This window comes from Homalodisca vitripennis, chromosome 5, assembly GCF_021130785.1.
Source record: "Homalodisca vitripennis isolate AUS2020 chromosome 5, UT_GWSS_2.1, whole genome shotgun sequence".
NCBI classification, from domain to species: Eukaryota; Metazoa; Arthropoda; class Insecta; order Hemiptera; family Cicadellidae; genus Homalodisca; species Homalodisca vitripennis.
The window spans coordinates 31,422,677-31,449,408 of NC_060211.1; the positions used below are offsets into that span (position 1 = coordinate 31,422,677).

General features: G+C 34.5%; 1 protein-coding gene across 4 annotated transcripts; it reads left to right on the forward strand.

Annotated features, from left to right (window-relative positions):
* The first annotated feature begins 596 nt into the window (after positions 1–596).
* On the forward strand, positions 597–25,894 carry LOC124361931. Of its 4 annotated transcripts, none has more exons than XM_046815996.1 (11): positions 597–789; positions 11,402–11,517; positions 14,333–14,485; positions 14,945–15,105; positions 16,265–16,405; positions 16,979–17,081; positions 18,278–18,492; positions 18,734–18,844; positions 23,606–23,755; positions 24,573–24,771; positions 24,852–25,894. In XM_046815996.1, exons 2-11 carry the CDS (start codon positions 11,408–11,410, stop codon positions 25,291–25,293), a joined length of 1,785 nt encoding a protein of 594 aa, XP_046671952.1. In that variant the 5' UTR covers positions 597–789; positions 11,402–11,407; the 3' UTR covers positions 25,294–25,894. The 4 variants fall into 4 exon arrangements, with proteins under 4 accessions (XP_046671952.1, XP_046671955.1, XP_046671953.1 ...); XM_046815997.1 differs by lacking the exon at positions 597–789 and adding an exon at positions 5,595–5,649; XM_046815999.1 differs by lacking the exon at positions 14,333–14,485 and having other exon boundaries at positions 598–789.
* The last annotated feature ends 838 nt before the right edge of the window (positions 25,895–26,732 follow it).

Here is a 26,732-nt window from a genome sequence, read left to right on the forward strand (position 1 = left end):
CATATCGACAAATCATAACACGAAAATCATTTATAGAAAATGCAGCGTGCAAAAATAAGCATATTTAGCTCGAGAAATAATACATTTTGAATTATAACAAACGGGAAGTTATGCAGTAAAATTTAGGCATGATCAAAAAGTTCTAAACTCAAAAAACACAAACCAATGTGCAAAATGTTTATAAGTCAGATAAACAACATAGTAAAAAGCGAAATAATGTAATAGAATCCTTTAACAAATTTTATTATGTTCGTTTTGGCAACAATCCACGCAGAATGTGAATAAAAACATTCAATCTACGTTTTCTTGTCAAAGGCCAGTTGATAACTTACAGCGTCTTGGATACCACATATCTTCTAAAAGTAGTAAAATCTAATATAATGAAGTCAACATCAGGAGAGAGAACATCTACCAACAGCTTCAGGGGTTGCGGATGAGGTCAGTGTTGAAGGAAAACTGTGGCATATTGCTTTGACACTATTTATCTATGTTATTTAATTATAAAGACTAAATTAAATTGAAGTCTCCAACATTGCAACCATAGTAGTCGTCTACATAGTTTGACCTCTTTCCTCTATGGTGCTGGTGCTAGTGCTGACTGACAAAACAACAACATAACCATCAACATGGCGACTGTTGTTAAGGTTGTGTGATGTGTTTTGTCGTATAACAGTAAAATTTTGAGAATTTCTATAATGACTCTTAAAAGTAATTTTTTCATAAAGTTGATTCAGTTTAACTCGACATATATTAATTTTTTATGAACTTCATATTGCTTTAAAATATTCGGTGAGTTTACTACAGTTTTCTTATCCTGAGGTATACTAGGCTTAATCCTCTAAAATAGAAAGTTGTAATTTTAAAGATATAACGTTATAAGTACAGTTACAAATTACTCCACAAAATATCCATTGCTGCTAGTGTACTATTTTCAAATAAGAAACTTCTAGGCTCTAAGCTATATGCTAGTCTATATGAAATTAGGCACTAGGCTGAATTTGGACAACATTTAAAGTGATTGTGATATAATTACTTTAAGACTTGCCAACCTAGAAGTATTTTATGTGGAACATTTTGGATACTTATTAATGTTACTTACATTAACTAAAACATTACAAAACCACTTTTAGCAATTTCCTATAATAGTAAGTTAAATAGCTTGTTCCCACAACCCCTTTTTAGGTGCTCACATAGGCCTACCATATATTCAATTTCGGTTGATAATGTTAATGATTATAATTTTTAATTATCATTACCCTTTAAGTGCCATAGTGACGAATTTCACCACTATGTAGCCAGCAGTATAAGGGTAGAGTACAATAAGCAGACCCGGTTTTTTATATTGATTAGTACAATCATCGATAGTTAATGTTCATTTATCGAATACGCGTTTATAAATCATATCAACATATCTATAGCCACAATCACAATCATATTTTAAATTAAATATAATAACTAATACAACGTATATAGTGATAGGCTAATCTTATAAATAATAAATAAGCTCTAACGATCAAACAATTAGAACTGGAATAGGAAACACTCATAAATAATAATGAAATGATAAAAACATAACAAACATTTATAACAGGAAATACAAAATATGTGTAATTATTTGTATGTTTTCTCCTGTATAGCAATGATTAACCATTTTCGAGAAGTAGTTGGAAGCATCTTCTCTAGAAAACCTTACTTCTCTTCTGCACAAATACTTACATAGATGATCTGCAAGCAGGTTGGCTAATATGCCACTTTTTAATCTTCGTTTCATGGTCCTCCATGAACTTTCGACTGTCTGTTATTATCTATAAAAGAAAATATTATATGAAAAAGTATTTATAGTTGATACAAGTTAGTTATTGTTCAAAATCAGTATCGGTTAGTTATATTGAAAGTTATAATTAAGTAATATCGTTTGATATAAAAAACCGGGTCCGCTTATCGGTACCCTATCTACCGTATGATAATAGGCCACCATGACAATCGAATTCATTGATATTCATGATTATCGAATAATCAATATTCATGAGAAATAAATCCTCAATATAACTACTGAAACCAAATTATGTTACAGAAATTTCAAATTACAGTATAATTTGGCTGTTTTTGTGTCTTAAAAAGTAATAGTTTGATGATGAATAAAAAACTATTTAGGCTATGTATAATTATAAAATTTGACAAATACAACATTGTCATTTAGTTACTTCTTTACTATTTTGAAGGATAAACATGTCTGACACCTTGTGACATAAATAAAACATGTACTTGCGGTCATTAGAGATTGGTATAATACCGTTAATAAATTGGTTAATAATTATATAATGTATTAGTGTCAGTAACAGGTTATTCAGTAGTAATCTATTACTAAGGTAACATGCTACCAGCAACACTGTTATTTCAGTAATAGCTGGGCTGAATAATTTGGAATTCTCATAACGAATTTCTGGTATTAGGTTACTCGGTAACCAGTAACAGCCGAGACTAGGATTTAACAGTTCTGCTAAAGTTTTCTGGTATTAGATTACTGAGAAACCAATAATATAGTAAAGTGAGCTGGATGGAGCAGGGACAAAAGATCAGATTATGAGATACGCTGATATATTTATCCAAATAGAAATGGACCTGTACAGGCTTAATTTTAGAAAAATGAAAACAAACCCAATTTGTCATTTACTTAGTTGTTCTTAATTTATATTCTAAAGTAGTTTGGTTACTGGAACACTGTATCAATTGACTAGGTCATTTTGGTGATAGCGGTATTTCCCATGTCTAGTAGCCATTACTCAAATACTGTACACATAATTTTACTTTGTTTGAACAATTTGATTAATTTGGAACGATAATGTCGAACTGAATTACGCTATAGGCTTTTAAGATTGCATTAACAATATTGTTATTATGTAAAACTGTGTAACTGTTAAATGTAAAATAAAAACAGGTGGCAATTATTAATTATGAATATCTAAAGGTTAAATGTTTTTAATTTCAATGATTTATATGTTTCTAATTGATCAATAATCATGAATATTGATGAATTTGATTGTTATGGTGGCCGTTTATTATACTGCAGCCAAACTATTCAACATAATTCATATTCTGCCCGTCTTCTCCTGAACAAAAATATTTATGGCCTCAGTGGGTGGAAATACAAATAACTATAGGCCTATGCTTTTTAATATTAGAAATGGAAATGTCACTGTGGTTATATTTATGTTCTGATTTCGCCAAGTAATTGTGTTTTGTTTTTAAATGAAGAAACTGACATTTTTATGTAATCAAAAGCCATTAAGTGGTTTGTAAGTATATTGTACACACTTATGAAGTTAGGAAGAAGTGGTTTGTAAGTATATTGTACACACTTATGAAGTTAGGATTAAGTGGTTTGTAAGTATATTGTACACACTTATGAAGTTAGTGGTTTGTAAGTATATTGTACACACTTATGAAGTTAGGATTAAGTGGTTTGTAAGTATATTGTACACACTTATGAAGTTAGGAAGTTTTTTGAAACGTTAGTTTAGTCCATTTATTAATCCATTGGGGAAGACAGACAAGCTGGTTTCGTCCCGAGCGGTCTGGGATGAATGCCGAGCAATAAGCTAGTCTCACCATCTACTGTATGTTTAGGTATTTTTTATTGCTACGGGCTGTTCTAGTTCTGAAATTACCTGCTAGGTATCTTTGATATGGTCTTCACTAGTTCTTTTACTAAGTGGAAAATGCATTTGATTTTGTTGCGACACTGAATTTATCACCTGTTTGTTCGAGTGCTTTGTCATCGTTTTCATTTGTCAGCCACTATATGCAAGGTTAGGTGTGTTGTTTTGTTTTGTTTAATTGTGAATTAATCAAGATGGAATTTAAAAATTGATTTAATGATTTAATTGATTTTGATGTTGCTATTATTAGCCATTGATTACGACTACGATTCTAATGGCAGTGACAGAGTGATGAAGGTGTGCAAGGTATAGTTATTTCCTGTGCTGAAAAGTTGTCTGTTGATTCACGAGCTTTGTGTTATGATGATTAAATTGAATGTGAAGATAATGATGTAGATTTATTCCTTTCCTAGAGGATGTAGTGTGTATTCATTCCTTTACTAGTCTTAAGCCTATGAGCACTACTACAACAATATTAGACGATGAAACCTCCTATGTAGAAGACAATGTTGATAATGTTATTCAGACTAGGCCTAAACATCTAGGTTCATTTAAGGAAGCCTTACCTCTCCAGAATAAAAGAAAACATTACTGATCAGAGTGGTTCAGGAAATAAATGAATAAAAACCTAAATTTTAAGACAGTGATTAGCCTTGGAAATATGAACCAAATGAGTCTAAAACAAATTCTTTTGAGGTATACCTTGTGTAAATGCAAGTACATTACGCATCTTAGGAGGAAATCCTGAATTAGATTGTTTTATGCAGTTTGTTAAAGATGTATCTTGGTAAATTATATACATGGAAACCAATGACTATGCATAAAAGTATTTCAACGTTCTGGGGAGGAAACAACTCAAGTGTGATTCGGAAAGGTCTGATGTAATCATCGATGAGTTGAAGGCCTATTTATGCCTTTTTCATTCCCAGCTAAGGTATGGTATAACAATTTAGGGAATCAGGACTAGTGCTAAAACTACTTTCATTTGCCAAAAGAAAGTATTTGGAATTATTGTAAATGTTGGCAATAGAGTTTCTTGACCCTTCCTTCCCTGTATATTTATTGTATTTGACTTATTATCAAAGAAAAATTTGATAGTTTTATTACTAGACAAATTATACATTCCTATTGTACTAGAACAAAATATATGCGTGAACAGAAGATGAATGTTCGATTGGGAGAAAACCAAAGGCACTTATATCTATATGAGGATTAATCTTTTTATTAACATCCTGAAAAAAACATAGCATGTGTCTATTAGTAGATTTTAAAATGTTTTAAATAATTGGCTTGTTGATAACACATTTTAATCTTTAAATGAATACTTAACCTGGATATTAGTGCTTTAATTTTTTAATAATTTTGTTAATACATATATCTCCTATTTTTATTTATTGTTAGATTTATTTTATTGTTATTTTTATATTTGTTGAATTGTTATATATTTATTGTTATTTATTTACTATTTAATTTATACAGCATATAATGTTTTAGGTATAATATAATATATTTAACAAGATGCTGCTAACACCATATTTACTTCTTTTTAATGAGCAAATTTTGGTGTTATTATTATTACAGTGTATGTAGAATTTACTTTTACTAATTTTGTAAATGTCTAAATCACTACACTTGTTTTATGGAATACAACAGGTGTGATAGGAGTAGACCATTCCTACTACACCTGTAATTATAAGAAAACGTGACGTTGTCCCTTGCATTGTCATAAATGCTTAAAGACAGTAAAGACTTCTCTATTCTTTACACAGTGTTATAGACACATTGTAATAGAGTGTATGTCCACTGTGTATAAGAGATTAAAATAAGTAGATTTAGACATTTTGTCTGGTCTTGATGTGTAATGTTAAGACTGAGAGGCAATTTAGGCTCTGTGAACTTTGATAAGAAGATGGAGTGATATAATTGTGGTGTGATGTGAATCAGCCTCCTGTTAAATGCTATTTATTGCTGTATAAGTGAATCATTCGAGGTTAGTGTTCTTAGGTTTACTTAAACCGGTGAATTTTAAAACCGAATTTAATTCAAATCACATAGTAAAACATAATGTGTGATCTGTCATGTTGTCACTTGTCTAATATTTATTCAAAGTTTTTTTTTTCAAATTTTCTCTTATCTATAAAACATAAATTATAAACAGTGTACAAATTTTCAGTGCTGGTAAAACTATTTGTAACTTAAATTCTACTATTTAATTATTTGTCAGGTTTTATTGTAGGCTTTTTAAATAGTTGTTAAAAAAATAATTACTGTATTTTTTATTCCATTACAGAAATAAAAATAATCTCTTCTTTTTAATAAATGATAATAAGTTCCCCCCTTTTAAACCAACAATATCAATATAATATAACCTTCAAAGCGACTGTAAAAGTGTAAAAAATAGTCTTGATGCACTTTCATTCAAATATGTGTATGTCTAGTTCATTGTTCAACTCTTTAGGCTGGAATGGTTCCATGTTGAGTATTATGATAACGAGTTTGTTGTGAATTTTAATTAAAGTGTTTACCTTTAATAAAACAATAAAGTTACCATTTGTAAAGTTTAAAATGGAAAACATCAATATGATTTGGTAACTTAAAACCATATTGGTGAATAAATGCTTATACCATCAGTTTTTGTTATGTCATGTGAGATGTCATGTTTTTTATAAAAATTAAGTAAATGTCACTTTTTAAGATAATGGTTTATATGCCTAAAGACTTACACGTTTTTAAATTGTTGAGTTTTACAAAACTACAAAGGTTAAAAAAAGATAGTTGAACAAAGTAAATTGTTTCATGTAGACCTTGTGTAGATAAATTGTCTACCTTTGTAAAATTGGAAATGCAATATATATAGTGTTTTTATTAATACAAATAACACTTGCTTACAAAATGTATGTAACAATTTTGTTTTAAATTTATATAAAAGAAATTTGCGTGATAATATTTACATATCAAAAATAAACAACAATTTTGGCCTGTTTCATAAGTTAAAAATATATGTCAAGCGATGAAATTCTTTGAGTGAGAATCAATACAGAGGTCTGGTGCAAACATTTGCTATATCTGTTGGGTTTAAAGAGTTATTATTATTTACAAACTGAATAAAGAGCTTTGAATTCCATAAAAAAAACAGGTCGCAACCAAGCAATTTGTATTCCAACCACTCATTAGATTTATTAAAATATTACATATAAATTAAAACACCAAAAATTAAGTTTATATAAACAAATTGGTTTATATATCTTTTATTAAAGAACATCTGTAGAGCTTGATAAGATAAATCACTTGGATCTCAAACATATAGTACTCACTTACTTACTACAGTTTCACTGAATTGGAATTTATATAGTAGATGAAAGAACTGATTTCTAATTTGAAGAATCTAGATAAGATTAATTTGGAATTAATAAACAGTAGTTCACTATTAATAAACATTAAAAATAAAACACAAATACTTATGTCATCACACAGACGAGCACACTTTGATTAATTTGAGAGTCAGGCAGCTGTACTGATGTGACCTTCAGTGTTTATTTAATTATGTGTTTAATTATGAACCATTTTACTCCCTTATTTTTGGTCACATAATCTTAGGAGTTGTTTAAATTTAAAAGTTTGATTTTTACTCCTCCAAAGGCAATGTAATTTTTGTAGTATACCTATTGGTGTCCCAAAAAATCAGTATTGTAATAGCACTCCCAACACATGGGGAAATAGTTTGATAAATTATAGTTATAGATTAGATACGTTAGGTAACACTCATAATGAGGAAAGTTAAGTAAGCAGAACTGTGTTATTAGGCTTTTAATTTTCGTCTTTTTAATTTAAATAATTTCAACTTAGCATTCAGTGTGCAATTTATACAACTATTTGTTACTCCTATATTGTAAACAGTCTACTTTAGTTTTTAAATATTCAATCTTGGTGTTCTCTTATGCCTCATTTCATTAAATTTAATTTTACTTACGGTTTAATTACTTGGTTATCTATATATTCCACTGGCTGGCTAGTACAGTTGTATAAGCTCATAAAATTATATATTGATTATTATTGAAATATTAACATGTTAATATTAATATATTTAATATATATTTTATATATTATAATGTTAGTATGTTCAGTAATACAGTTAAAGTGCTTGGGAATAAAATTCTATTGATTTTAATGACATATATATTTTGAATTTAACTAATCTAGACAAAACAAACTATCAACAACAAGAAACTTGGAATATATTAAAATGTAATTGATTACTTTATTATTCTAATCAGATTGTTAATATACAAAATTATAATTTGCATTGAATTAAACTAGGAAATTATTGTGATGGGATTCCCATATACTCATTGAAAAGGGAGTTTATTTTTATTAAAGATGATAATCACATAACTCTGTGGTTTCTACCACACTGTCAGTTGATTTCGGCTCAACCTGGTAGATTCTAGGAGATGATCTCTGGAATAAATTGAATCGCTATTCTATTCTAAGCTCCGATGACACGCCTGTTCACAACATGCTATGTCATAACAGCAATATAAATGATTGTCTTTAATACCATGTCACCTGAAAATAGAATAGACACCCTTAACTTAAACTTAACTTGAACTTAATTTTTAGTTTGCTACTAATTCATTCAAACAAAAGTTTTTATAACTGTTTCTTATCTTACGACTCTAATGATTTTCTTCAAACAAGCATTAAGTTTGAAAACACACTTGTGTACTCTTTAGACTATGGGATACATATCTCAACCAACCTGGGCCTGACCCTGTGTTCCTTTCCCTTCCTGTGTGTATTTTGTTCTGTGCTGATATCTTTTATTTTTGATCGGTTAAACCAAGCCAATCTCACTGTCAAAGGCGTGGTCAGATCACTCGATTCTATGAATTTGACAAGATAATTTAGACTGATGTGATCAGAAATATTACCTGTAGGACAAAGAGTAGAATGTAGCTTCCGGTCTAAACACATAACTTTGATCTCATTAAAAGTATTAGAAAATATGAAAACTACATGAAACAAAGTCACTTAGCTGTGTATGAATTACACCCTTAAAATAACATATCGATGGTTATAAGCACAGGCATTGTATGTCCAGTTTCATAAAATTTCGAAAACTGCGAAAACAAAGTTTGTATTTTGGTGGAAACTTAAACTAAAACTGTTGAATGTTTGAATGGAATAAATTTTGTTGGTCACATTTATTGGAAATGCATCTAAATAAATAGTTTGAACTTTCTTTAAGCCATATTTTTACAAATAATTTGTAAATCAAACATAGTGTTGGATATGCTATATGTGTGCACTTCTGAACAACAGATTTATGGACATGCTACAAGTATGCAAAACAAAAGCTGCCCCTAGATGATTTAGTAGGGACATGAAAAATCAACAACTAGTATAATAATATTATTGCCATACATTGTAGACTACTTTTATTTTTTTTACATTTCAAAAATAAAAATTACTACCAGCTATTATAAACCCAAATACAAATACAAATAAACAAAACATTAAATAAATTAAAATAAATTAGGTAGTGCTTCATGTAAACAGCTAAATGTGTTTCAGTTACATTGAGTCAGTCTTTCTGGGATTTATTCAGCAGTACTGTCGTTTTAGACATTTTATTACTACTGAGGTTTTATTTTCTTTACTCTTTTTGGTGGTTTTTTAGGCTCCTTGGTTTTCTTGGTCTCTTTGCTGAGTACTTTCTCTGGTTTCTTGCCTTTAACATCTGTTTTACTGCGTCTTCCTTTTTTCTTTTTGGTTGCTTCAGTCAGAGACTCGATTCCTTCTTCTTCCTCTACGACGTAAGGTACAATATCTCTTGCCAACTCCGAACTAGGAATTCCAGTGACAAAATGCGTGTATGCTTCTGGGATTACACCCGCTTTCAATAGGTACATCAAATCCTTATTCTTGGCACTGGAAACCGGAATAGGCTCTGTGTACTTCAGACTGAGAAGTTTTTGTTCCCAAACGAGTGGCGTCTCGAAATCCATACGTACATCAAGAGTAAAAAACTCTATTCCCTTGTTTAGTTCGTACTTGTATAGAATTTCAAAGGGGTTTGCTTTTTGAAACCTGAACGACTTCACCTTAAGCCCAATTCACAGTTTCTTTTTTGGTGTTTTTCGTTCTGTTCAATATTATATTCTTTCCCAGTTATGCAAATGTCAAAGATTTTCCAAAAATCCAAAATCACAACATTGTATGGTTTAGGTTTTTTACGAGCCATTGCAATCAAAAGTGCCCACTCTTGAGTGGTATAGATTTTCCTGTGTTTGCCCGCTCTTTCAATCGTGGCGTGCATTGAGTCTGCCTCTAAGTACAAGTGTCCAGGTTCCATGAACTTTAAGCCAACAGTTTCCAATGTGTGTCTTGTTTACAACATACATCATTTGATTCCGACTGTGGCCACCACAAGTGTCAGAAAACGTTGTGACATGTTTGATTCCCTTCGGAAGATTTGTCATGTATGTAATCAATCCAGTACCAATTTCGCTAGAGCCCTTCATACCGTTACATTCATCCTATTTTCAAACCATAGGTATATATTTCATCAAAGAAATCGAAAAGCTGAGTTAAACTTACCTTGAAATACAGAGGTTAGTTTTCGAGTTCACAATTATTGTGTCCACCTTTCCGTTCAGAGTTTTTGTTAAGAGGTTGAGGATTTTCTGCCCGCTGACTAACCATTTTTTAAATTTTTTAAATTTCAACCTAAAAATCTTCATAAGTAATTACGGTAATAAAAAAAATAATAAAAAAAGTCAATAACACAAGCTTTTCACAGTAGAGGTTAACAGCTCGAACTAGAAACATTATGACGGTCTTCGTGGTTTTGTTTATTATTATGGATTATGTTTCTGATGTGCACAGACATTGTAAGGCCTAAACCTAACCTAATTGTAAAACAAAATGTTGGACATACTATATGAGTGTGCACTTGAGATCAGCGAATTGTTTGGAAATACTACAAGATGCAAAACAAATACCAGAGAGAGTAGGCCTAGTATTTTCATGCACAATCATTGCAAGTCCAAAGAAACTATATCTGTGCTCTAACGGTATTTTTCTCTGATCAGCTGGTACTGCATCTCTGGACTGCTACTAACGTGGATGCAGTGTAAAAATAAGACATCATTCCAAAATGTACACATTTTTTTAGAAGAAGAAATTTTTATTAATTTTCGATTTATGGATTAATGGACATACATGATAACAAGATGAAAGACTACAGCTTTCCAAAGATATAAAATGTCCAAAGTGAAAAAAGTGGGACATACAATGTCTGTGCTTATAACCATCGATATAGTAGTAAGTAAAGATATAAAGTAATTTTATTATTTAATGAGGTTTCTAGGATACTTAACAAAATAGCCACACAACTACAGCCAACTCATACTGTCAATAAAATACTCTTGTATTTTGAAAAAACCAAATTTTCTATAATAATACAAATTTTTATTTCTAAGATTAAAAGAAAAGATAATAGCTTTCATCAGTCCGTTATCAAATATTCAAATTACCTTTGTCGTTCCAAGATGACAGCACTTTTATAACTGAATTCGGTTTGTTCCAACTTTCTTTGGTGCTCTAGACTATACTGTCAACAGCATATTGTTGAGAGCATATATTATGATGTTACAGTACAAACATGCTTTATCCTTAGTTTTCTGGTACTGGAACACATGTTTAGAATGAAATTGACATGTGATAACTTGCCTGCACAGGTCGGGATGGTGTTTGAAGCTCAGTTTGTGTTGGTCCTACTCTCCATCTTTGTCCTGCTCTCTGTGATCGTTGCTCTCTTCGGCTGTGTCTGCGGGTGCCGTAAAACTGTGCCCAAGTAAGTCCTTTATCTTATCATGTAAGTATTGAGGTAAGGATGGAATTTATTTTCCATCTAACAGAATACAGCAGGTAACATTCATGTCAACTATGTAATACTGTATTTATTTAAACGAAAATGTTGTATTTCACTCACTTAAATACAGGTAAGAAAAGAGAAAAAACAATATAAAGGATGACATATATAAAATCAAATGATTATTACTTTTGTATGTATTTTGATCATTAAAAAAAATGTAAGGCCTCATAGGCTGTCTGAATTAAGATTCCAGTATGCAAAATAAGCATTCAGGAAGAACATTTTATTTTTTATGTTTTAAAAATAAAAATCTGTTTAACTATTCTTAATAAAGAAAATTAAAAAAAAAAAAAAAAAACTACAAATCCTCAACTTGCAAAAGCCAAATTTTGACTATTCAAAATGTTGATCAGGGATATTTTTTTATAATTAATTTATTGGGAAGTTTATTGTAAATTCATGGTTTAAACATTTTGTAGGTTTTTATAATGAAAGTGTTATATATAAGGGGTTATTTTCCTTTTCTCAGCTTATTCTCGTATGGAATATATTTTCAGGGGATAGTGTTCCTTCTGTTATAAAACATTAGCAGAGATAATTTTTAAGTGTAAAATGTTGATGAAATATAGAGACAATGTAAATATTTTGTTTTTGAAGGTTTATACATAGATATTGAAATGTTGTTTAATATTATGAGTACATTTATGTTTGCTATAGACTACTGCTATGCATTCTGCTTTAACTACTGTCAAATAAAAAGATTCTCATAACACTCGTCAAAATGTGTCAATAAAAAAACGGTTATAGCATTAATCTTGGTTATTTTAATCTTTATTTAGATTTTAAATACAAATGTGTTATTTGAATTTTATTTGGGTATAATATTCATACTATCACCATTATCACACTTTATGAAACATTAAAATCATTTAGGATTTTGGTAACCATGTAATCACAAGTTTATCAAGTCAACTGCAGATAAATAACTAAATAACTATTTCTGCCTACATAGTAATCAACATGTATGAGGTAGAGTCAAAAATTTCCCGCAATTTGTTTACACATTTAATTTCCCTCAAAATACTCTCCTCCTGCAACAACACACTTGCTCCAATTTTCATACAGCTGATCAAAACACATTTGTAAATCATTTTGTGAAAGTTCTTTAATTGTGTTCATTGCCATTTCCTTGACATTCTTTAATTGTGTTCGTTGCCATTTACTTGACAGCCTCAGCATCTGCAAATTATTTTCCTTTTCAACAATGTTTTCAACTGTAGGAACAGGAAGAAATTGACTGGTGCCAGGTCAGGCGAGTAGGGTGGATGTTCTAGCGTGGTAACATTGTTCTTGGCTATATAATTATGTACTAACAAAGACCAATGTCAATTGGGGGTTATCATTAAGAAATCAACCAGGTTTATCAAAATGAAATTCGATGGCTGTTAAAATGATCACAAAGGATGTTGTGGACACTACTATGTGATAGATTTACATCAAATGCAATTTTGTCAATTGTTACTCACCAGTTTACATTAAAACTTACCACACTCGCTCAATCTCTTCATCACTGTTAGCAGTTGAAGGTCGTCCATTATGAAGGTCATCTTCAAAGCTCATGCAACCTTCACGAAAACGTTTGTGCCATTCATAAACTTGTCCCTTCTTCACCGCCTCGTCTGCGTAAGCATGAGTGAACTTAGTCTCACAGATGATTTTTGAATCTTAACGCAGAATTTAATGTTTGATCACTGTTTTTTATTTCCATTTTTTTTTTTATTGAGAACGTTAATATTCAGACACATCAAATCACTCTCCTCAAGAAAAACAATGGTAACTGACCATTAATACCAACAATACAGATATTGTCTCCCCAAAAGTAGTACCAACTGCTGCAAAACAAATTTCCCACTGGCGAGTGCACTGTTTGTATATTTTAATCTATTTTGGGAACTTTGACTCTACCTCAGTAGAAATAACTTAAGGCATGTTATTAATTGTGGTGCTTACTAATTGTAACTGCTTGTGTTGTGTATTGATGTAACTTTCTATCAAGGTCAGTGGATAAATCCTGACAAGATTGACCACATTTTCTGTTAAATCGGACAATCTATTTTGGGAACTTTGACTCTACCTCAGTAGAAATAACTTAAGGCATGTTATTAATTGTGGTGCTTACTAATTGTAACTGCTTGTGTTGTGTATTGATGTAACTTTCTATCAAGGTCAGTGGATAAATCCTGACAAGATTGACCACATTTTCTGTTAAATCGGACAAACTCAGATTGTCAGTTGAAGTCTAGAATAACTTTGATGCATGTATTTGTGTTATTTGTTATTTATTTGGCACATGTAATACTTCGAGAAAACCTCAAAACTAAGCTGATCAGCAGACTCATACCATCTAGCAGCAGAACAGAGAACTATGTACTGTTATCTATTTCATTGTTTTCCTGCTAGTCAAATTGTCATCCATCACAGATCAAAATAATACAGGTTATTGCTACACAACGGATTAACTCGTCAGCGGCCCTTTTTCCTAGTCAAAAATCGGCAATGAATATTCTTGGCAAAAGCCGTTAAAGGGTTAATGAACTGTACATCTTACTTTTACAATGTTTCCTATACTTCATAATGATAATACTTGTGAATAAAACAGCATATTATAAAATATGCTAGTATATATTATAAAAATTGTATATAAAGATTAGCATATTTATAAATATAAATAATTTTAAGGCATGGTGTATTGTTGAGTATTTATTTGTAGCATGTGTTGTGTACGTGTTTGTAGGAATGAATTGATGGGACTTGCCGGCATGGTCAAACTGACAAATCCCGACGAGAATGTCAATTTCAGCTCTGGCCCACCATTGGTGGAGCTGAATGCTGTCGTAATCCCTGCAACCCCTACCCTTGACCATCTTGCATCAGATCCAAATAAAAGGTTTTATTTTGTTTTTTCTTATTTTGCTATCTTTTATTCTTGCTTACATTATTAATTTTGCAAATAAGTCTTCCTAATTTTGACTTTTTTGGATTTATTACTTAGCCTTTTACTTCAATCATCACAATTGTAACATACTAACATCAGTGTGACTTGTCTTTATGTTAGTGTGTGTCCAATGACTACAGTTGTAATTAGAATATGTCCTAAACTTTCTTGTACTCTTCCGTTCTTTTCTTATAATGTGCTTTGTATGATTAATGTAGACCTAGAGTTGTCTAAGTTAAATTAATTAATTATTACAGATAGTTTCGGTAACACAACAATATAATACAATTCTTTGTTTAAGTTTGTTTTTTTACGATGGAAGGATTGTGATAGTATACTACAAGTGGTGCAAACAATTGTCATATTGTCGTTTGACTTCAGCAACAAGTAATAAAATTAATGAATGTACAGGCCCAACAATACAGTAACATCGGCTACTCGTAGCCTGCCAGACCTGCCTGTTGAGTCTCAGCGCACACGAGGTCGCAGTGCTGATGTCTTGTGGGAGGCTGCTGAACCCAATGGTGATACCAGCTCTGAGTTGTACGCTACAGTGGACGATAACAAACACGGTAATGTTCTCTCAATGTAGATCTTTTGCAAGCTATTCTGTTCATAATACTAAAGGTGACACAACAGTCCCTTATTATCACTGGCAGTCAAAAACCATAGGTTCCTTCCGTTCATTGAATAATCTACAGAACGATCATCCCTTAAAACGACGACTCCATAAAGTAAAATCAGCCTACTCATCCTTAAACCCCGATGTAATCTACACTTTATCTCACATGTTTAATCCACTTCAAGACAAACCTAGAGGATTAATACCTTAGAATTCCACAAAACTGTTAACGTCCTGTCATCTTAGCTGAAAGTATCAGTCCCTTCATTCCTTCTCATGAGAAGGGACCCAACAAACAACCTGATGAAAGTCCCAGATAAGTTTGGATTAACACAGGAGTTCACCTATCAAGGAAAACTACATGTATAGAAAGAGCTACTCTTTTCAGTGGTGCAAGTTTCATTCTCGGAAAACGAAAATTCTCTTCATTATGATACTTGGAAATAAAATCAGCACTTTGCAGTTGGTGCTAAATATGTGACTACTTTATAAGTCTCTCAAGTCAAGTGATAAGGTTTATCACAAATTTAAATACCAATTTGGAATAGTTTAGTTCATTGACACGTAGATATAATTTTTGCCAGGGTTGAAATCTTTGATGGTTAAACATGTCAAAGACATGGAGATGACATAGTGATTGAAAATGAGTTGTGTGCCATTAGGAAGATTACCACCTAATTAGTTCAGCTTTAGTAAAGCCTATTATTCATTGGGCTGGCAAAATTTCTCTTCTGTGTATGTGTGTGTCTGTGCACACAATACCATGAGATAGAATTGAACCTATAGACTCGAGAATTTGTATATTCCGATATCACTCAGAGACCTTCAAATTTTTCTCATTTTCGTCTGTCTGTTTTTTGCAGGTTATTTTAAGATTGAATTGGCCTACTGACTTGAAATATTGCATGAAATTTCATTCCCACATAGACAAGGTTGAGGTCAGTGATTGTCCAAGGGATTTTGGTGTGCGTCATTGAAGCCTATCACTCGGGGGAGGCAAAATTTTGTTATTGTACAAGTTATTCCATAGATTATTGTTTACCGATTAATTCGTATGTATTGGACTAGATTTATAGTAAACCAAAGTAATAAGTGAATGTACATGACAGGACGAGGAGGTGGGCCCAACGGCAAGCTGCCCCGAGACTCTACAATCGAGAGCAGTTATGACTCTCCTAGCCAGACCGACAACAGCCTGTCTCCTTATGCTAGGGTCAAACGAGAGCATCCTTACGATCAGGTCAAGCAAAGTAAGTTATTTGTTGATTCAACATCCATAGATGCTAGTGCTAATGTTAAAATACGAAAACTAAACTGTATTCCAGCATTAAATCTCAATTGTCATAAATAATATACTTAAACAAATAATTTTCTGTGCCATTGTGAGCTAAAATTACTCATCAAACATTTTCAGGGCCTCCAAATGTTCTACTATTTCTGCTTTTTCATAAAATCCAACATTTATTTAATGTTTCCACTGAAGTGGGAATCTCATCAAGTGATAAGATAACTTAAAATTTACAATTTTTCTGTAGAAAGTAATATAGTGCAAGAGTACAAAATGTATTAGTCCTTTGCACTCTGCAAGCCAATAAGTGTGGCCAATACTTATCCATCGTTTAACAACTGTAGATGTCCCCTCAGTTCGGCGGGCCATAGCTAGTTCGTGGCTCGGATGGTTTCTGCGTCAGCACTTGGTGCTTGTGTAACAGTAACGTCATTTCCACTCAGATTTCAATGGCAGCATTTGACCTTCGACTCTTTAAATGATATTCTCAAACTTTTTAAAAAAATATTTATGGAGTTTCTGGTGACTGTTATAGGTGACGAACACCCATACGCACATGTGAAGGCCAACAACAAAGCTGGGCCTAGCCATGCTCCAGACCCTGTCCTTCCTCTCAGCGAGTCTTCATCGTCTTCCAGGTGCTGTGTGTTTTAATACTTTTTTTTCCATTAAACATCACTGGAAGAATGTGTAAAATACGCGGAACGAGATTGGAATTAATATGATGAGAAATTAATCAAGCAGTGTATGAACAGTACATGCAAAAATAAAGTTGGAATGCATTTTCCAGACATATTTCATATGTGGTCGAAGTAAAAACCATTACAACTTCTATAGTAGTGGAAATAATTTCTCAGCCATTTCCATTACAGTAGAACCCCTCATATCCGGCCACCACGGGACCGAGCCCCTGGCCGGATAACGATTCGGCCGGATATAAACCAACCTACAGTACACAACACTTGACGGAAACAAAACAATTGTACTGTACTGTACTAACCGCACTGGAAATAATCAACGATCTGTTTACAGGTTAAACCTACTAGCTCAACTGAGGACAACACAGGAAGATGTAAACAAATAGATACACCAAAATAACGCAAGAGTCGTGGGAGACTAGTGCGTGCAACTGCGCGTCTGCAAGCCGTGGTAAATAAATTTCGATATTGGCTTCGGGAAGTGGCCGGATAAACCGAGGTGCGGTAAAACCGAGGCCGGATATGAGGGGTTCTACTGTACCACCTTCATTGTGACACGGAATGGTAATCATTTTAACAGACTGTACCCATCCAGATGTCCATTTTGTTTGACTAGCCAAACACCATTATTCTGCAGTAACTATTATAAGGTTAGGTCCATTCTGGTTTTTATTCCAATATTTTTATTAAAATTCCTGTTTTTAATTTCATTTTGATTTTGTAAACTTTTTAAAGTTTTTTGATGATTGATTTCATTTTAATTCTTGGTTAGTTGTAGTGTAGCTAAAAATTGAATTACTAAAAAAGCAGACTTTTCATATAACTTTATTTGTTATAATTTGTCATTGTCAAAAAAGAATTAAATAATAATTTAATTTTAAGGAACAAATTAAAAATGAAATAATAAATAAACCAACCTGTCATAGTATTTTGCTGTTACTTCTGAGAATGAGGTAGAGAGTCCACTTACAAGTCTGTCTCTCTCTATCCCAGCGTTCTCTGTCATCTACAGTAGACATTCCAGCAGCCACTGCCATTTCTGGGAGTGTCCTAGTCTTTAGGTGTTTTCATGTTTATGTCCATAGCCAACCTAGAACTGTTGAGTTGTTGGAATATTTATTAATATTTGTTGACAGTTCTGAGGATGAGGTAGAGAGTCCAGTAGCACCACCTCGCAGCCGCAAGTCTGTCTCTCTATCCCAGAGTTCTCTTTCATCTACCGTAGACATTCCGGCAGCCACTGCCATTGCTGGGGGTATCCCAGCCAATCACGAGCTGCCTTACATGACTCCACCTCTGCCCATCAACACCCAGCAACAGCACTTTAGTGGTGACTCTCAGGATTCTAGCAGTAAGTTCAACTGCATAGTAAAGCAAATAGGTATTAATTTGTACTGTGTATGTTAAATTTATAAATATAATAACTAAATCGAGTTGGAAATTCTTTTCGCTTATTTAATTGTTTAATATGTTGAAAATAAACATTTACTGATAAAAAACTTTTCAATAACAGCCTGTCAGAGTTGTTTTATAAGATATTAACATTGCAGTCTCTTGCACATTGCCACATAATTTTTTTTGAATTTGTACAGAGGGATATACCAGTATCAGCGTACGAGAACCGTTATCTAACATCCTCGGGCAGGTGACTCGAAGGCAAGATCTCATCGATTCCCACTACGCCACTGTCTCGGACGATTCAGGTAACTAGCCTTTGTTGAAGTAAATGTAGTATGAGACATATCAATGCAAGCCTGGTGTAGTGTTGTCAGCTGGGACAGAAGAATAACTAATGATGGGATAATCAATTGATAATAAGCTGTGAATTTAATTTACAAACCTTGAAAATACCCAAAATTGCGAATAAGTATGTCAACATGTGTTATCGCTGCGACTTTGTCTAAGGCGGTCATAGGCCCGGTTAACACGAGCGATAGTTGCGCCAGCCTAATCGCGGCGATCGGTCCTGGCGCAATTAATATTAAATAAAGCGAGCTCACACTAGCCGATCGCAATCGGCCGCAGCGTGCAGACGCGACGATCGCAATCGACCGCAGCGTGCAGACGCGACGATCGCAATCGACCGCAGCGTGCAGACGCGACGATCGCAACTGCCACCAGCCACCACGCGTGATCGCATCTATCAGCTAGAAATTTGCCAGGAAATGGAGGACGATTGGGACAACCTTCATACAACAATCTGGTTCTTAACTGGTTTTCTAGCACTGGATGCGTTCTCCTTTGCCACTTTTCTTTTTCATTTAACACTTACATTCATACAAAGAATTCAATAAATGCACAATAGCAGTATAACATACAGTACTTCTATGGTAAAATAAACTTTTTATTTGTGACAAACCGCAAGGTTTTTCACTTCATATAAACGGACAAATGGTTTGAAAACGATTGAACTGTTCACTGTTTACCAATACTAAACAGACCAATAATATTTTATCTAGGGTAGTGTTTATAGCAGGGGAGGTCTAGCCTGGATCATCCCAAGTCGTTTAGGCCGATATGTCTGTCCTTAAAACCATGGAGAAGATGATTGCTAGGTTTGTTTGGGAGGGATCTGTCTTGGAGGGCCCTCTACTTCCAAATCAGCATGCCTACACTTCAGGAAGATCATGCGACTCAGTCCTGTATCAACTGGTATACAGGATTGAGAAGATACTGGCAGCAAAAGAAGTAGCCATATGTGTCTTTCTGGACATCGAAGGAGCTTTAGACAATACAGGCACTCAGGCGATTGTCAATGCGGTCTCGAGACGTGGTATTGATGGTCAAATATGTGACTGGATAAGGTATTGGCTTAATGTCTCTGTGGTCAGACCTGCACTAATGTTTTGGTCTGTTTTATAGTGGCTAAACGGAGGCCAAGATGGTGGTAGCTGGTCTGGCTGGCATCCAAAGGATGGCTTGCCTTGCTATCACTGGGGCTTTTCCAAGTACACCAGATACAGCTCCAGACTGTTGCCTCAACCTCGCCCCTCTGCATATTGTCATTCAGGCTATGACCGAGAGAAGTACCTACTGTCTTCAGCAGGTGGGACTTTGATCGGCCCCTCAGATAATCTCTGATCAGATGCCACAAAATATTTTTCTTTGACAAACCTTTTAGACTTGTTATACCTTCTAGGGAGGATTGGTCAGAGGGAATGAAATCTCTTCAGCGGAGCTTGAGTGGTTTACAGACGGCTCTAAATCAAAAAGTGGCACTGGCACTGGAATTGTGGGAGTGAGACCATGTAGAGAGCTGGTGGTCTCTATGGGTCCTTATCCCACAGTCTTTTAGGCAGAAGTCACAACCATTATGGAGTGTACTTATGAAAATCTTTGCCTGCGGCTTAGGAGTAAGACAATTAGCATTTTCACAGTTAGCTAGGCAGCAGTGAAGGCATTAGACTCTTTTGTATTTAACTCCAAACTTATCTGGGATTGCTATCAAGTTGTTTCTTCCTTTGCCAGAATCAACAATGTGCCTGTTCATTGGGATCTTGGTCATGAGGGGATCCCTGGAAACGAAAGAGCTGATTCCCTAGCCAACCTGGGCTCAGCATCCAATATAATGGGATCTCAACGGTTCTGTTGCATTTCTAGGTGTGAATCCTTTGGGGTTGTCTTGAAATGGGTTCGCACTGAACATGATAGAAGGTGGAGGCTGCATCTGGGTCTGAGAATAAGCAGAATGGTTCTACGCTCGCCTTCCCCTAGGGTGGCATCTGACCTTCCCTCACTAAGGAGATCTTCCTCAGTACTTTAAGTTAACGGTTTAAATTAACACCTGTTTACACTATCACACAGAACGTGAGCAAAAAATTGTAATAATAGAAAAACATGAAGCATAATCAAACTGCGAAGAACAATGTGGATGTAAACATTTAAAATGAAGCGAGATACCATTGCGTCACCTCATACTGAGAATCAGTTGATATGACAGTGTGGCAACGCCATCAGGTGAGGGATGAAGTGGGGTGCGGTAACTGCCCATATGTCCAGGCTTGCAATGTGTCTTTTTTTTGTCCTGAGGGAAAAGGACGGTTTGTCCCTGTGCTTAGTCCTAAAAGGACCTTTGCGCCTTCCTTACTTAAATTTGTGTCCTCAAAGTCCGAGGCTTGTGCAGAAGCCGATCAGATTTGAGGGCTCCTGTTCTCTGATGTCCTTGGGGCTGGCTGAGGAGATATGCTCCCAGGAATCTTTTCCAAGTTTCTAAAATGGCAGGACAATCTAACCAAATATGCTCTGCTGATTCCTCCTCTTCTCCACAGAGTGTACATTCGTAGTCTGGCTAAGGCTCATAAGATATTTCCTTAGGGGACCTTGTCCTGTCAACATCCCCAATATCAGTCTTATATCCTCCTTACTCTGATCCAAGAGAGCTGCCCACTCTTTATCGTAAGGAGAGATAAACATTTTGGATAGTCTTAATCCTGAGGCTCTACTCCAATTAATGTTTCTTATCCTCTTTTCCCAATCTTGGACAAGAGCTTTGCTGTTGGAGAAAGCTATCCCGCAATCTGGCTCAGGCCCCACCATTATGGACTCTGCTCCCTTTTTGGCGAGGATGTCTGCTTTTTCATTTCCGTGAATGCCCTCATGACCCGGCACCCAACCGAGTAACATGACTTCCGCTTGAAAGACTGTGGCATTTTTTCCCCAGGAGCAGTGCCATGTTAACTCCTGGTCTGTATATTCTGTATCCTGCCCTAGAGTCAAGGCGTGAACCATCTGTGTTAAAACTTCAGAACTCCTTTTGTAGGGTAGGTCTCCTTTTAATCCATTTCTCTCTTCCATCGATAGAGACAGTATATGGGTTTTCAAAGGAGTATTTCTTAACCATTGCATCTGACACATTGGTTAGCATTTCAGCCTCAGGAAATCCTTGCATTATCTTCATGTGACCTTCTAAGGAGGTAGTATTTATTACCTTTGTTCCTAGAAGCTTCATTGCACTTAAAGCGGCTGTTCTCATCACCTCCTTTCGTAAATCCAGTATATCATTTTGGATTCCAATCCCCATTTAAATCCAAATAGTCTCTTACAGACCCCAAGGGCCATTGTCGCTTTGGATATTCTGTTCTCAATATGTGAGTTCCAAGTGAGCCTCTCATCCAGGATTATACCCAGATATTTCACTTCCTTTGTTTGATTTATTCTGATCCTTACAATGTTTATGTTTTTGAGTCCTGTGGATAGGGTTATGTCTAGGACTTCTTGTCTAGTTCTGGTAATAAAGGTGGGACTGGACCCTCTATTTTCCAAAAACTAAATCATTATAGAACATAAACTGTAGAAGTTCCTCACCTCTTGGGTTTGTTTGTGCTTCCCCAGTAGGTATGGTGAGCATTGCAGTCACAGCCGAGAATGAGGGCTGAACCTCTATCTCTGCAATAGTCTTCCTATTTCTTTTGGTGGGCAGCTTGTTGACAGGTTGGGGAAGTAGGCTGAGGCTATGGTCACCTCTTTCACCCCTTGCTGTGATGCCACTTTCACAGTAGCCGCCAAAGATCTCTTGTTATCAGATCTGTAATAGGAAAGGCTGTTATATTTTTTGAAATTAGTATACATGTTCTGGGATTTTCATTTGATTGATCATATATGAGATTTCCAACCTGAGTCGCCAATCCTCTGATGCAACCTCTGTTGATCCAAGGTTCCTGGATTAGGGCGATATCCAGGCCTGTTGAGACAAACCTCCTACTCAAGATGTCGGTTGCGCTCTTAGCATGGTGAATGTTAATCTGTATAAGGCCCATACTTACGCTTCTTTTCCACTTTTTGTGTACTGCTAGAGCTCTCTGGTTTGTTAAAATGTTTTGGTATTTCTTTACGCATTGTGTTCCCACGAGTAGCGGAGATCTAAATGTCATCCCAAGCATTGTCCCGCTCTACATGGGGGGAAGGCTATGTTTAAACTGGAGTTTGCCAGGTATCCAGAGTTCGCATATTAAAGACCAAGCACACCCTTGATCACGCAGCCCTTGGCATATGCTGTTCCACCTTGGCTTGGATAAAGAAAGAAATTTAGGTTTAGTATTAGTAGAGTATAGTTGGAGCAAGATTTTGGGGGAGTTTTCCCAATATGTGAGGGTAGTACAAAATGAAAAATGAGTGTGGTAAGGATAGTCAGAGAGAAGCCTGACAGATCAGCTCATCCTGATCGGAATAATCAAAGAAAACAAGAATTGGATCAGGCAGTTCCCAGGTGCACGTGCACGAAAATGTATTAAGTGCTGTATGTGTGTGTGTGTCTTGTGAAGTGCTGTAGCACTTAAGAAGAGAGAAGATGGTGGCTGTGCGTGTGCTTCATGGACTCTCTGGCTTGGCACATGTGTTGGCGTATGAAGACCCCGCCACTTCCACACCCCCTGATGTGTCTCTTACTATAGCTTCTTGCAATATTAAGTAATCAAGGCTAATATGTATTATGTCACACAATTAATAAACGTTTGATATTTCCGTAGATGAGATGTACGCAGCTATAGAGGAGCCAAACCAGCCATTGTACACCAGTGGTAGTGAGACTTACGCTCAGATTCGGCCAGCAGCAGCTGTGAGCCTGCAGCCCCCCTCCCACCCTCTCCCACCAGCCGGCAACAACCACTCGCGTCAGGGTGAGAACTTGCATTACTACTAATCCTAGTCTGTTTCCCCATGCTCCAATGGTTCTGACAGCTTAGGAAGCAGTAAGATTGATCTCTGCTTTCAATAAATTATTTTAACTGTAGTTGGTTCCACACACAGTATCTTTCCATTTCGTGGTCATCGGCAAGTGTTTGATATTTTGATAACATGAAATTGTGTTCAAATGTTAAATTCCAGTGTAATTGAAATATTAAGTTAATAGAATAAATGTGAATAGTTCTTGAGTTCTTGCAATAGAATTGTTGTAAAGTTCAAAATAAAAAAAGTGTTTTAATATTTTTTAACTCGTGAACTCGTGTGTGCTATGAAATTTCACAACATCCCACTATACAACTAACTTTAGCAATTTTACTTGGCTCTTTCAAGACTGTAATGAAAATTCAATTCTTAGCAAATATCATTTAAGGCAGGACATGATATAAAGTATGTGGTTTTTCTAACTCATCTTAATTTTGTAACATAAAAAAAATGTTGACACACAGTCTTAAAAATGAATGAAACTAGTCTAAAATTCATGCATTTAAAAAAGATTGGTGGAATTTATCTAAGGTAAACTATTATTTGCCAAAATAAGTTTATGGTGAGTCTAGCATGAGTTTTGTACAAAATACTATTGAAAATAACCCAGTTGAAAAAGTCTGATATTTTAGTTTGGTGTATTTCTTTGCAAACTAATTAGTGCAAAGAACAATAAGTAGACTGATGTTCCTCAGGCTAACAAGCTAGTAATATATTATACTCACAAAAACAAAGTGAAGGTTCTATGATTTCAATTGATTTGTGTAGAGTCATGGTCAAGTACAGGCAGCCCCAGCACTAGCCCTAAGCCTGAGAAGCGCCAGGCCAACTCCCCCCTGCCACGACCCCCTGATGCCCCCACAGTAGACGACATGTACGCTAAGGTTGTCAAGAAGCAAAGATCCACAGTTGACTTGGTAGAGAGTGTCCAGAAAACCGAGCTGCCAGGCTATGAGACTGTCCAGAGGTAAGGCTTTCTGTCATATTAACTTAGTGTTCTTATTAAGTGGATTAATTACTTTGCTGATGGCTTACTCGACTGTACAGGTCTCAGAGTCCTGCCGGTGTGGTTCCTGGGTACGAGACAGTGGCCAGCAACTGTGCCGGCTACGAGACCGTGGCAGGGGAACTGGACAGTCTGGTCCCCGGTTACGAGAGGGTGGCACCCTCGGACTGTGAGCCCAACTACGAGGAGTTAAGACCACAGGACGGCTGTGACGCCACATACGCCACTGTCGAGAAGAAGCGGAGTAATTCCAGACTGTCCAACTCGGAGCCGGACTACGCCAGTTTGCTCCGAAAAGACCCGGGACATGGTGACCCCAACTACGAGACCGTGTGTCGGGACTCGGACCCCAACTACGAGAGTGTGGAGTGCCAGGACCCCCCCTACGAGAGAGTGTCTGTGCCCCTGTGTAAACAAGAGAACGGGGTCGTCCGCAGTGAAGACGTCTACTCACAGGTCAATAAACACAGAACGGTGAGATGAGTGACAAATAGAAGTGTAGTTTCTTAACAGTTGATTGTTAAAATAATATTGTTGAACATTTTGTAATTCTATTTAAAAATTAGTGTTAAAATGTTACTCACATATATATTTATATATTTTTAATACTAACTATAAACTGAGCAGTTTGCCTTTCATAACTAGAATCAATAAAAAGATTAATTTATAAAAGTAATACTATATTAGATTAAAAGTTAACTTAGCGTTTTAAAAAGAACTTTTAATATTGTTTTCCATGCAAGAGAGTAAATATTTAAATGAATATTATCATTAGCAAAGAATGATGTACTTTTTCTTTTACTTCATTAGCTGTTTTTACTCATTAAATCTAATGTTTTTTTATTTAATACAAGGATAATTTTTGCTATTATTTGTCTAATTTTAGAGTTTTTCAAAACTATTTAAAATTTTACTGTGTTTTGTTTTGTGTTACTTTATTAAATGATTTTCCTAAAACTATATTAAAAAAGGTGTTAGATTTATTAAAATTGATAAGCTCTTGCTGAACAACTAGTATTAGGAACTCCAGACTTTAACTGTGCATATAAATGCTCTATTAATACATAGATGTGCAAACACTCGATATTTTAATTGAGTCATTAATTAACCATTATACAAAATGCATCTTAATTTCAAATTTAGTTATTATTTATTTACATTTGGACTCTTTGGTTGTTTATACACTATCGTTATTAATTTTGTAGAATTAATTTGTTTTCGACTTATAAACCTCCAATGAGTAATGGAAATTAATTATAATTGACCTACTGGAACTTAACATATGTAAAGGATAGATTGATTGATTTTATTCCTGCAATGATGCCTCCTTATGCATTGAAGACAAAACACCACAATGTATTTTAGACAAACTTTTACTTGTGATAATTTTAAATTAATATGGATTGTGAATTTAAACACATTAATAAAAATAATAATTTCTGAACCACGGGTATGATCCATTGGACAATGAAAACAGCATTTACTGTGCTGTAAAATCATCACCTCACGTCAAGAGGTTAATAAATTCAACCAACAAAAATTATTAACTTCATCAAATAATGATTTATCATAAAATAAACTCAGTTTGATAATCCAATTTGGTAATAAAAATAAGTTACAGTAAAAAAATTATGACAAACTTTGGTGGAATAAAATATTTTATTAAGTTGTATCTTTAAAGTAAATATTTGTGATATATTGAGTATATTACACACAGTTGTTTACAATGCATTTTAAAACAGCACCATGTTATTGTAAACAAAAGAATATGTTAATCTATCTATATAATGGGCACCATTGTTATTAAAAAAAAAAAACTTAAAACATATTTTATGTAAAACTTTAAAAGTTCCAGTTTATAATAAACATAAACGTTAAAAAAATTCATTTCTAACGCTTTCAAATTGGTATACATACAGGGT